The following is a 13917-nucleotide window of genomic DNA, read 5'->3' on the forward strand; positions in this document are numbered from 1 at the left end:
CGAACATAAACTCACCATCACGTACTTTCCACGCTGCTAATAATCCCTCAGCTATATTTTTAACATTGTTTATTTTAAAAAAATCTCTTCTAATTAAAATAATCACAAATAAACTAGTGGATCAGTAAAAAATATAAAATTTTCTTTCTACATATAAAATAATTTCTTACATCGTTTGCAATCTATAATTATATTTTTATCGCGTGCTTAATTTATTCTTCTGTACGATTACTATGAATTATATTAAGATTACAATTATTAGCAAATTAGATCAAATAACTCTTTCGTCAATTTTTTATTACGGCTCTTAAAAAATAAATGTGTGAAATAATATCTTTATCCGGCAAGAAATAGTTATTATCAAAAAATATTTCCAGATTAATTATTTGTTGATGCATTCTATTTTGGACAATAATCTCTCACCAGAAAATTTTAGTATGTCTCCCTCGCTACAATATATTTCGCGAACTGCAATGTAGATATAATCATTTAACGTTCTAGTTAAGGCCATGCTTCCTCCCTTTTTATCATGAATGTATCTCTTATATAGCATCGAAAAACCTGCTGTTATATTAATTGGACGATTTTATTAAAAATATTTTTATTTTTTTCGCAAAGGAATTTGAAACTTGTACAAACGCAAAACTGCTATGCCAACCTGAGATGTTTATAAACATCAAAACAGCCCGAAAGCTTCGTAAGCTCTTATCTGACAAATCTGTTGCGTATATTACTTCGTCGGGAACGAAACTTGCCATACGATGAATCTGCTCGTCTACATCAAGCAAATCCAATGCCTAATTAGGAAATCAAGTTAGGATTGAGATCTATTAATAAGATAAGGACAAAAAGGCACCGTGCAAAGAATTTATATCTAACCTGTTTTAATGTCAAACTATGTTTCTTAAAAATGGGGCCAAACAAATCCGGCGTCCAAGCTGCGACAACATTTTCATCGTTTATCGGATCATGTGCCATTGCTTAACTAATTTTAAAAATATTTCCGGTATAATAATAAAAAGATATGTTTATTCTTCATAAAAGTGAAACTTATCACAGACAACACGCGTATACATAAAACTGACACTACTGAATTTATCTGTAAACGTTCAAAGGTTCACGATTTGATTATTTAATTGTAAATTAAATTAATTATTAAATAAATTCTGATGTTACACCTACAACCTTGACAAAAAACGGACAATGCAAATTTTTGCTGTTCACAATTTTCGTTAACATTCAAACAGCATTCGATTTATTTGTAAAATTGTATTAAAGAAAGTTGAAAATAAATTTGATTTTTCTGATGTTATTGTAAAGAAAGAATTATTTAAATGGACTAAGACTAAGGGATTTGTAAAAAAAGAATTTATTGATTTAAAATACGCTAATTTTTTGCTTAGGATGTTCAATAAGTTGCATAATTAACGAGGCGTTAATTATTTGAAAGAAAAAATAGAATATAATTTTTATTTGTCTTTTATACATTTTCCGAAGAATATTTTCTTAACATTAATTTAATATATATTAAATATATTATATATTAAATATACAATAATGCAATTACTTAGTATTACAATAAATATATTAAAATATATTTTTAAGTACATTTTGCTATGGTATATTGACGCTTGATGATTGTTCACCTATAATGACGCCTAATATTAAAAACACAACACCGTTTATTACAATACAGGTACATATTCGATAGAATCATCAGTTATCAGCGACCTTCTGAAATGGTAAGATCGCGATGTTACAAATATCCTTCCGAAGTTATCAATTCGTTGTGACGGATGGCTAACTCTAACTAATTATTACGAGGAATTATATCTTAATTGCTAATTGCGGTACAAAGGTAAGTTTAAAAATAGAACACTCACACATCTCTCTTTAAAAATAAAATGCATAGATTTTGGCTTAAGTCGTTACGAAGGGCAAATGTAACCAACATAGTTCCATTTTAAAACCAAAGTCATCCTTTCAAAACTTTCAAAGTAATCAATATCTGTAATTTTCTCTTTAATGAAACCATATTTTGCTATTGTTTTTTCTTATATTATTTGCTGTTTTTTTATTATACATATAACTATACCATTTAAAACAGTAGGGAAAATTACAGAAATAATTTATATAATTTTAAATAAATATAAATGTGTACATGTCTGCGAATGTTTTATTTTTCCAACTCAGAAAGATTTAAGAATTGTATTTCTAATCAAATTAACTGTGTAATTTTTATGTATAACAAAATGGACCTTCGCTCCCTTCGTATATATTAAAAGTTACCTGTTACATTTTCTTAGGTATCAACACTGCGCACTGTTTTATCGAATACATTGATATGAATTATGGATTGGCACGACGTGGATATTCTTCGAAGAAATTCTTACGATGCCCATCTCGTGACGGTTTTCCCGGCATTTCTGTCGATACACAAGGTGGGTGGCAGTCGACGTTGCATGTGGAACTCGCAAAGGCTTGTTAAAGGAGTCACACGACACTTGGAATCTAAACAGGAAGCGTTCGAGAAATTTATTACAAGCAATTCATATTTTACATGCGTTCTAATTAAAAAACAAAATTATTATAATTTTATCTTAGATAATTTATAGAAATACGTACGTTATTAACTGTTATTAATTTTTACGATAAAATATTAATTTTAGTCGATGACAATTAATTATCGTGTCTTCTCGATGTATATAAAATACGTTATATATTTTAATAAGCTTGTAAAACAATATATATTTTTGTATCATTGACATACGTCGGCAAAATACTCTCGTTTTCATACCAAGACAAAAATTGAAATAATCATCTATTTAAATGCTAAAAACATGTGTACATATAATTTCTATATCTTTTATTATGTTATTAGAACAATTCTAAGTAAGACTTATACATTGTGGCATCAACAATATTCAAAAATTAAAGTTATTAAAATGCATATCACACGAATCAGGGACAAATAGGACGTGCAGTAATATGTGCGTTTAGCCATTATATATAGATAATACATAAAAATATCGACGAGGATAACAACTCAAATTTTAGGAAAACGTTCACTAGAAAAGATACTTCTTACACATGGGTATATTAAATTTCTTTTTTTATTCAAATTGTTTAACAAAACTCAAAAACATATAGTTATAATAAAAAATGTTTTAAATGACAAAAATATCACTTGTAAATAATCATTTTTGCTACATATTATATAATGCATATTTTATCTACTGAAATCATAGTTGATTTCAGTAGAAGAAAAATCAGCTATGAGCAAACTATGATTCCAATATAAAAAAAAAAATCAGCAATGAGCAAAAATTATATAAATTGAAACCGAAAATCGAGATACACACAAATGTATTATAATAACATAATGTAATCCTTTATGCATATACACCGAAGATTATAATACAAAATTTTGACATCAAATTTACAGACCTTGTAAATAGTAACTTCATTCGTACGAAAAAAGTGTAAAAAGGGTGCGATTACATTTGCGAAATTTTGATCATCATAGAATAGAATTCTTCGAAATCACGGGTTTTGATACGATTTGAATACGATTGTAAAAAAGCTTACAACGTATATACGGCGTATCTAATCTCATTCTTAAATGCAACGCAGCGTTAATCATTCTTAATGTAATAACAAAAATGATATGATTTATTATGTAAATTTGAATTTGTCGCATTACACGTCTGAAGCGATTTCTGGGAATCAGATCCTCCGGCCGTTAAGGATGGGGAAAATGTTCGATTTTGAAATGGCATTATTTTCGATATCCTTAATACTTCGCGACCTTTGAAACACATACTTATATGCATAAAGGATTAAAAATGCGTCAGAATTTACTCGTTTACAAATACATTACAATTTTTTAAGATGTCAGTTCACGTATTATGTCCAAGATTTTGATATTTAAATAATAATCACTTATACTATCAGTTCTCTATTTTTTGACTGATGTACATATAACTGCTTAAACACTTCTAACTGTATTTTATATCAATACGACATTAATCAATATTATGCCAGCGGTATAACCGGTTATTATTAATGTCATCGATATATAATATATACCAACGTGTTGAAAACCTATTTTAATCTTGAAAGTAAGATCCGTATCAAAATGACATACATTGAGCGAATAAACGAACGATACGAATTCTAGCTGTTAAAATTCAGAAAATATTCGTTAACGTTCGAATATTCGGTCTGAATGATTTGTGAGACGATTCATAAAAAAAGTTCATTACACATTTATCGCGTAAGCGTAATTAATTAATTTAATAAACTTTTACGATATTTTGAGTGCCATTCTATTGTTTGTTTGCTCGTAAAGACAGCTCGTGACATGCGAAAGCAAAAGTAAGTTTATATAATTGCATAAACTTGAATATTTTGTAATTCCAGCAAAATATTATATATTCTAATTCTTTTTTATATATTTCCTAGCATATGCGGCTGTTTGCATTAGATTATTCTATACCAGCGAAGTAAAAAAAGAATCAGTGCCGAGTGCGTTGCATGCCATGGGCTCCTCTCTCATCATTGTACACCTACATTTTTACATTCGACATTGACCGCAAAACAAGATATCGAATTTGCATCCAATGCCAATGTTACATTATCGTGCACTCAATCTAATCTAATCTCTCGGTATTACAAATCAATTTTTCCATCAGAAAGATCAGGTTCGTTGGTACGTTTAAAGCAGTTATATGTCCGATGCACTTCGTCCATACAAAAAATTTTTTTAGAGTTCCCTAACAAACGTAATGTTCGTCCTCACGTTCCTCATCGTCTGTATCCCGACACGTCGCGAGCTTCTTAAGTAAAATATAATGCAATGTACTAAACGCATCATAATTTTGAAACAAAGGTGCGAAATCTGACCGCTATTTGAGTTTGTTCGATCTTTGCACGCCGCTGTGCGATAGCTATTAAAGAATCAATACGTACTTTGAAAATTACCACAATATGTATACGCATTTAATTATAATCTATATAAGTACTATATTTATATATACACGTATTAGATTTTATTAATTCTTTAAATCTTTATGACTTTGTACGATAAATTTTGTAAAGAAACATTACATAATCTTTCGACGGCAATGTGTAATTATTGTAATAATATTTCTATACCAAGTCTGAAATGCAAAAATAATAAAATAATTAGTCTAAGTAAAAAAGAAGTGTAAGAAATAATAGAATTAACTTTGTATTTAAACCATACCATTTTTCTGACGTAAGATTTACATGCAGAGAAAGGAACTTCGCATAATATCGATAAGTCCAACAAAAGAGTAAAAAAGTAATTAAACAAACTACATCACTAGATATACATAAACTGGATATAAATAAACGTGTTATCTCAAATTGTTGAACATCAAAAGAAATAAAATATAACATTAGAAATCCAAAAAAATTTATTCTGTTCTTCTATTCAGAGAAGTCAAAATTGTTTTTAAATGATTTACACATTCGCCTTATTTCGACAATCGATATTATTGCGAATCTTGCGAATATAGCAAAAAAATAGAAAGAATTGCAATAAAGCGAAAAAGTAATAGCATAAAGACAGAGAATAAACTAAAAAGTAATATGTAAGAGACTTATAGGAAGAATAAACTCGATTCTATCCACTAGTACGCAAGTTGTGTGATTACACTTCTTTTATAATTACGCATATTGCGTACGATATGAGAAGAAATTTCGCAGAAAGTTTGCAGAACAGAGCGTTAGAAAAGTTACATAATCTCAGAGAAGACTGATAGTTCTATTGAAGTAACAATGAGAACTGATTGATCAATTTTACATGAGTAATAATTTTAAATATTTCGGAAAGCCGTGTTAATACAAATTTTTGTACAAAATTTCTTATACATTTTTAGAGCAACGTCATTCAGAGAAAGGGATACCAGTCTCTTTATATCTTCTTTTCAGGCTACCATTATCAGGCTTGAAACAGTATCAGAATTGAATATTTCTCTAAATATTCTATAATATGTCTGTAATAATTGTTTTATAATATTCTATTCTAAATATTGTATTATACTTCTACAAATATAATCTTTATTCATTCATTGTCATAAAAATAGCAATTAAATTTTTGGCAACTATTCTGATTTCAATATTTGATTTAGGAATTAATTTACCTACGTGATTCCTATATGTTTCCAATTGATAACGAATGTTCCACACTCGAATTTGACTAGTTTACAATACAGCCGTTTTTCCCCTCTTCCCGCGCGATCTACGTGACATGTCAGATTTTTTAGCATTTGTTATTTAATGCTTTGTTCGAATAAGATGTAAGAAGAACGCAATTATATTTGAGGATTTCCGATCGCACACCGCACATACGAGGGGGTTTTCAGCACTGTGAAAACCCATGTGCATCGCGTACATGATCTCATTCGCAAATATAATATGACAATAATAACAAATAAATGATGAATTATATATATTTGCATTATGTGTCACATTAAGCGTCTCACTTCTCTGGAGATCGGATTGACTTGCCGTTAGAAGCGCTGGAAGAGAAGGTTCCGTATAGATTTGGTCTGTGTTCGGTGTTCGTGTTCCGTTGTCGTTCGTGTTCTCATTTGTCGTAGGGTATGCTAGCCTCGTCGCTTTACGCTTACGTTTGTTGCGTCTTGATGTGCTCGCAATTGATGCAATTGATTCCTCAAACAGCAGCTGATTTTCTAGTTTCGACATTGCGGACATACTAAGGTCCAGCGGCTCGTCTGAAACTCCCATTTCTTCTACCGACGGTTGATGTTCCGAGACCAGCATCGTAGATGTCGAGGGTTCGTCAATAGCCATGGATGTCGAAGGTCGGTTAATAGCCGTGGATGTCGAGGGCTCGTTAAAAGTGCTCGCGTTATCAGAGACACCTCCATTGGCACCAGTCGCGCCGCCTAAGTTTTCAGTATATTTTGGGCGAGGTAAAAACTTTTGGGCATTTAGCATTAAACGAAATACCTGCCCGGTTTCCTTGTCATCTGAATCTCGACGTGTCGCAATTTCATTCACCCACCACTGACATAACGTACTAAACATAGGATTTAACAGTGGGTTCTCCTTGTTAGTGTTTTGGTTAATATTTGGATTACTGCTTGGATTTACTCCGTTCTCATTGGTCATTCCGTTAAGCATAGTCATAATGTTTTTGACTCGAGAATTAGAGTGAGACGATGGGACCTGGGTTGGCGATGTCCGTACTGGCGACACTTTGACAGGTGACGTCAATGTCACCTTCGAACTCGGCGAGTTCGGACTCGAAGTCGATCTCGGGTTTACGGTCGAAATCGGGGATGACGATATCAAAGCCGGCAAGATCGGAATCATTGAAATTGGGGAAATTATTTCCGAGGTTGACGGCCTGTCCTCGGCGGTTTCCGCAAACTCTTTCTCCTCTCCGACAATTGGCCTTCGTCTGGGACCGCGTTTGGTACCGTAAACGTCAATGGTGGCCGATGGATTCCGCGTGCCGTCCGGGTTCAGCACCATGCCCAGCGTATGCCGATTATCTTTCAAATGCTTCTTCATCGCGTTGCAGAATTTGGTTTTGTACACGCAGTCGCCGCAATTGTACTGATAGACCTCCGAATGCGTTTTCATATGACTAGTCAGCATCGATTTGCTCACGCACGTATATTGACATTCCGTGCACACGAACCCCTTGAAATCGTCGTGAGCGCTGAACCAGTGGAATGTCATGTGATGCTTGAGCGTGGTGGCGAACGGGCACAAGGGGCAAATGAAACCGGGACAGTCTTCCCGTATGAAGTGCTGCCGCAAATGCAGCCAAAGGATCGGTTTCGTGTCCGCTATAAAGTCGCATTTGCTGCAGGGTTTCGGCCTAGGAAGTCTGGGCCTCTTTTTCCCCTTGCTCTGTGTTTCATTACCGGAATCATCTTGCTCCTCGTCGTATCCGTTTGAGTAGTCTTTCTCGACGTATGTATCTTTTGCGAATGTGCAATGAGTGATTATGTGTTCGATGTTTTCCATTCTAAAAATATATTATTTAAATAATAACAATTTGCATATTTTACTAGAATCGACAGAGCATTAAATGTAGCAGTGCACGTTAGAGATCATCGCACTCAATTTGTCAGAACAAATTCAATAGATTTTTTTTAATTTAATAAAACAGATTTTAAAACGCGCAAAAGTATGGCAAAGTTGGAATATCGAACATTACGTTTTATGGTAGAATACCATGCGAACAATATATGGAAGATATATATTTCATATATATTATTTATTCTTTGCAATTTTCTCTTTTCTCAACCGATCGCTTTCGATGCACTCTACATATAATACATAAACTAAAAAAATTAATACTGGATACTATACCTTTCGTTCGCAATGTAGGGACATAATTTACACCTCCTAGGTAATTGCGACGACTGATTATTCGTGGTATTCTCGGTCGAACTGCGTGTAGATGACGAACTGCTATTCTTCGAGGATTGACTCGAACTACTCATTGAAATTCTCAAATCAGATTGAGTCGAGAAACCACCGTTGTTATTAGTTTCTTTAGTCTCTTCCAATGACTGCTCGTTCTTCTATAGAAAGTACAAAAAAAATATTATGAAATCTTTATAAAAAGATAAATGTGTTAAGATCGGAAAACGTGGTGCTAAATTTTATCAACTGAAAGATGAGTGTGAACATACAAAAACAATTCAACTTTGTTCCTTTCTCGGCCAAACCTGTTAAGTTATTTTTTTATATTTATTACATGTAATATCAATATAATTTAATATGTATAAAATAACAACATATATTAATGTATAATTTTGATATTAACATTTATGCATTAGACATAAAGCGACGTTATTTACGATATATTATTTAAACATTTATATTTAGAGAAATCTCCTAAAACATCAAAAGACACTAAACAAATTCGATCTGATATTTATGGATGTAATTATTTGACAATCAATTCTTAAAATTTTTATCCTTTGAGTCTATACGATATAACGACATACATATATTCGACGAGATAAAAAAATAGCAGGTGCAAGCACGAAAAAAATATTCCACGCTTGAGTTTCAAAGACTCAATATCGATACGACTTCCATCGCATTTCCACGCCGACATTTTGTTGAATATAAAGGGGGAAGGGTCCACACAGAGAATGAATAAAGTACGCGATGCGTATTGCAGAGAAAAAGGAAGAGGGAGATGGAGCTCAATCGGAGAGGGGTTGCGCGATTACTCACCACGTTTCTATCACCCCAAGCGGGCGTGGTTGGCGAAAGGAATTGTTCTTTGACAGTAGTCTGTTGTTGATGCTGTTGTTGATGCTGTTGCTGACCTAGCAGAGCATCCAAATATTCTTTTTTGCATTTGTCCATTTTGGTGATTATGCATTCGATGTTTTCCATTCTAAAAATATATAATTTAAATAACATAACAATTTGCATTTTGCTGGAATCGATAGAGCATTAAATGTAGCAGTGCACGTTAGAGATTTCAAAGCCTAAAAGGATACCAATCAGAGATTATAAAAAATAAAATGAAATGAAATATATATTCAAACGGAGCGCACGAAGCGACAAAAAATATTGATTAAAATTTTAATTTTTAATTTATATAATCATTGTACAACAAGATGATTGATAAAATCAATAAACCGATGTTAAAAGTAAAAGAGAATCTAAAAACGTAAGTATTTACGCCGCGATAGGGAACATATTCGGACGTCGACTCTCTCTCTCTCTCTCTCTCTCTCTCTCTCTCTCTCTCTCTCTCTCTCTCTCTCTCTCTCTCTCTCTCTCTCTCTCTCTCTCTCTCTCTCTCTCTCTCTCTCTCTCTCTCTCTCTCTCTCTCTCTCTCTCTCGTTAAGCTCTATATAAATTATTGACTAGCATTGCAAACAGTAATAAATAATAATGTTAGTAATAATAATATGTATGCAGAAAACTACAATTTCCGAAGGTCTATTCAGGGTATATAAATTCAATTTATGGATTATCGCCATAACAAAATATTCATTCACGCTTTTCTTGTAACTTTGAATCCTAATCTTAACAAATCTTTGGAAAAATATTGCAAATTCAAAAGCACGAATAATTTTGATCTGTTTTTTTTCTTTAGTAATAAGCTTATAGGCAAAACAATAAAAAGGGTTAGCCACAATTGTATAACTTTTCCTGTCCTACATTCTATCCTGAAGAGAATAGGCTACTATAGTCACTAGAGACGTTATACGACCTTTCCAGTGACTATACTATATCCTCTGAGACATCATGCGACATCAAAGTCCCATTCTTTAGTCGGACTTATGTTCACATCAGGAATACATTTTCTAGTTCCAATAGTAAAAATTTATCAGAAAATATTCGCAGTGTGTAGCCGATATTAAGCAAAAGAGGTTTAACTTCAGTGGTGCTTTAAATAGCGAAATAAAATACGACTTTATTTAAAAACAATTATTTACAAAATTGCTATTCTCTTACTTTGTATACAGAAAAATTTGTTATTAATAATACGAAGGATAATTGAACTTATAAATAATTAAATCTGAAATTAGAGGAAACGTTTTTTAAAGCCATTAAGATATAAAAATGATAATAAAAAACATTAACATAATATTAATATTTAAAAAACATCCAAAAATAAAATAAATTAAGTTTTTTGTATAATTTCTTATTTTCTTGCTTGGCCTATCTAAATTTTTTCACGTCACATTTCTTTTATTCGACCTATGTCTCTAATTTTAATTTATTTCTCCAATTTCTAAAATGTGTGTAAAAGTACAAATTATAGTTTAAACTCAATTGTTGTCAAAAATTTTTTAAATAATTATAGAGATAGCAACAAATCTTGAAATGGTTTATTGCTACATAAATCTATTAATGTAAATTTCTCAAATTATTTTCGCTTTCTCTTACAAAAATTTCGTATTCATAGATAAAGTAAAAAAGAGATTTATGTTCCTCTTCGAGGCGGTTTACGTTTATGCGGCTGGAATCAATTATTTAACTGGAGTAGCAAATGTATAGTCAAATTCTCTTCGTCAAGACGCCCCACTGTTAACTATAGGCAGTATCTCATTTAGAGTAGGTACGATACATATAACTGTGACGTTGCCCATAAATTAAAATGACATCTTTGAAAGTGATCCCTTTCTTTCTATGCATGACGTATGACGTAGTAAAAATAGTTAAAAACATATAAGTACTTTTTTTTACTTTTAGGAAAAGTGTGAAAACTGGTGGAAGGGCGCAAGGGGCGGTAACACAATGTGTAACAATATGATGAATACAAAATAACCTTTCTTTTGATGTAAAAAAGAAAGATAATTATTTCTAGTTTTCTTTTATATCAGAACAACTCCGACCTCCCTAAAACCATAGTTAGAAGTCCATGTTCTTAAAAGTGTACATTTTGATTCTATGAGTAATTAAAAACACTTTGTTTATTTGATAAGTACCATTATTTGTTAAAAATATATATATTGACCATGTAGAAAATAAAAAGGAGTACTCTTCTTACAAGTAAGTGCCTCGAATTTAAGGCTGCTAAACGCAGGTGATAAACACTTTTATCGATACATTTATTGATCTAGATAACTGTTTTCCGGCTTCGAAATTCCGAAGAAATAGGATTATCTTAAGGTCAAAACGACGTTGATGGTATTTCGAAATTCCAGCCGAGACGTACGTCAAGATCATAATAATAAATAGAAAACGGCAAAGCAACGAAGTACACTTGAAATTTCATTCGGCAAACATTACAGAGTAGAGTAGAAATCACGCGCCAGAGAGCATGATGAAGAAAAATTGCTGAGAAATTAAAGATTAATGTAACGTAATGTCTGTGACTGAAAAGTTATTAAATTGACAATATTAAATAAAAAAAAAATCTATTTAAAAAGGAAACGTCCTCATATAAATTGCAAAAAAAAGTCTAAAAAATCATACTGTAATATTTATAGTATGATAAATTGACTGGCAAAGAAGAGATAAAACGACAAAAACATTATCAATTTAAATAATATAGATCAATATTTATAGCGACATATTTCCTGTAAAAAATAAGATGTTTTATATACGTTTACGTGCAAAATGTTCATCACGCTGTAAAGAAATTTACTACGCTGTTCGTACATTCGCTACTCATACATTCCTGAGAGATGTGTAAGTATATATAAAAAAAATAAAACAAATAGGAAAAGAGATAGAAATAGAGAAAGAGGAGACAAACATTCCGAGCGAGTTTTCTTTTAAGCATTAATTAAACAGAATTAATACAAAAAGATAGCTGACTATTTTTTTGCCTAACTATAAATACAGTTACAAAAATACAATTTCAAACTGTATTTTTTTTCTTTTTAAATTTGTAAAATGAATTTAATTCATAAAGAATTTAATCTGTAAAGAATATGAATCTGTATAGAAAATTTAATCAAAATGAAATAACATTGCGATTGTACTTACTTTGCTTTATTACACGCTTGTCAAATTTATTAGTAATGAACTCCAAATTCTTTCGTCGTCCTCCAAATTCTTCAGAACGCCATATTTTCCTCAACTTGTCTTTAAAGATTTGACACTTACATATTTTACACTACACTACTTTTGATATACAGTATCCTTACTGCTTTGAGTCTCTCAGCACTGTTACTTATCCACGATACTTATATCACTATACGTATATCGTCTATCGTCCTTTTTCAAAGATTTCCCTCCTGTTCGAATGTTTCGTTTTTTATTAATTTAACGTCCGGACGATTAATTATAATTAATTAACGGGACGATAGTTTTGTTGAATCCGAAATTATAGCTTTTTTGAGGAAAATCTCGATATCGAGCGGATATCGGAGTGGACGCTAGACCGGCTTTGCGACGTAGATTCGCAATAATGCGAAAACACTCGTATTGTCGCGAGTAAAAACTTAGACGATTCGAATCGAGAACGATTTCGGAACAAAAAATTCCAGATTTGTGTATCAATATGTACGCGAGAATGCTCCGACAAACGATACCGACTCGAAACTGAGAGACACTAACTCCTGAATCCCGACTTTAGCTCCTGTTCTAGGGTGGTACCCTCTCTCCGGAATCGTTTGTCCAATAGTAGCACGCACTTATTTTACTCAGCCCCTATTGCCTACCCTCATCCACTAACTTGCATACCTCTTAACAAAAAGTTACTCCCACTCTAGTCTAAGAGAGCAAACCCGTTATGTGTCGCCACTCACGATACTGTTATATACGCTTCCGCTAGTTTTCAACCCTTCTGCCTCATAAATAATCTTCATAATACCGTATGATTTTTTCTTAACCATTTTAAATTACGATACTTTACTCGATCAAACAAAAAATTACGGTGCGGTAATAAATGAGGAAAATAAAAAATAAACGTTGATGAGAACAATTGCATTTGAAATTTTTGAAAGTATTATTTGATAAATATAAATTAAGAATGTGTCTTAAACTGTATCGAATTGTATTATGTAATTACAACATACATATTATTTATTAATTATTTATTTATATAAAAAATGTTATATACATTAATTTCTGATAAAATTTGTACACAAAGAAACTTCGTTATATTATTTTATTGCATTAATGTTGCTTTAAAAATGTATGAGTAATTCCTTACATATCTTGGATAAACACATACAACCGATTAAAAATTAATAATACATAAATTTAAATAATATATAAATCTTATGCGCAAAGGATTATTACCTCCGTCTGTGGTTTTTTTTTTGCACCCTCGGAGTGTATACGTGGGTATGTCACGTTTGACACTATTTTTTCCTACCTTAAAGTATTTTGAAAAATCTAAAAAAATTCATCAAACATCTGTCTATATTGTAGTTGACGATTTTATAGTCATTTTGATAAACATCGTTTATTTAATAT

The 13917-nt window shown here is 31.7% G+C and overlaps 1 protein-coding gene across 3 annotated transcripts; it reads right to left on the reverse strand.

Annotated features, from left to right (window-relative positions):
- Positions 1–2389: 2389 nt before the first annotated feature.
- Hb (hunchback) lies at positions 2390–13036 on the reverse strand. 3 transcript variants are annotated; one of them, XM_077418272.1, is made up of 5 exons: positions 12481–13036; positions 9259–9424; positions 8380–8594; positions 6660–8032; positions 2390–2511 (listed from the first exon to the last, which is right to left on the reverse strand). In XM_077418272.1, exons 2-5 carry the CDS (start codon positions 9421–9423, stop codon positions 2390–2392), a joined length of 1875 nt encoding a protein of 624 aa, XP_077274398.1. In that variant the 5' UTR covers position 9424; positions 12481–13036. The 3 variants fall into 3 exon arrangements, with proteins under 3 accessions (XP_077274398.1, XP_077274396.1, XP_077274397.1); XM_077418270.1 differs by lacking the exon at positions 2390–2511 and having other exon boundaries at positions 5128–8032; XM_077418271.1 differs by lacking the exons at positions 2390–2511; positions 12481–13036 and adding an exon at positions 11537–11624 and having other exon boundaries at positions 5128–8032.
- Positions 13037–13917: the final 881 nt, after the last annotated feature.

Source organism: Temnothorax americanus, unplaced genomic scaffold (assembly GCF_048541705.1).
Source record: "Temnothorax americanus isolate GAGA-0224 unplaced genomic scaffold, ASM4854170v1 Scaffold5, whole genome shotgun sequence".
Lineage (NCBI taxonomy): Eukaryota > Metazoa > Arthropoda > Insecta > Hymenoptera > Formicidae > Temnothorax > Temnothorax americanus.

Bases quoted from the DNA above. Each gene is read 5' to 3' on its own strand.
- Hb (XM_077418270.1), bottom strand. From the start codon at position 9,423: ATGGAAAACATCGAATGCATAATCACCAAAATGGACAAATGCAAAAAA. The intron at 8,595-9,258 runs GTGAGTAATCGC...TACTTTCTATAG, and splicing joins CTTGGGGTGATAGAAACGTG to AAGAACGAGCAGTCATTGGA. The intron at 8,033-8,379 runs GTATAGTATCCA...ATATATTTTTAG, and splicing joins CCCTACATTGCGAACGAAAG to AATGGAAAACATCGAACACA.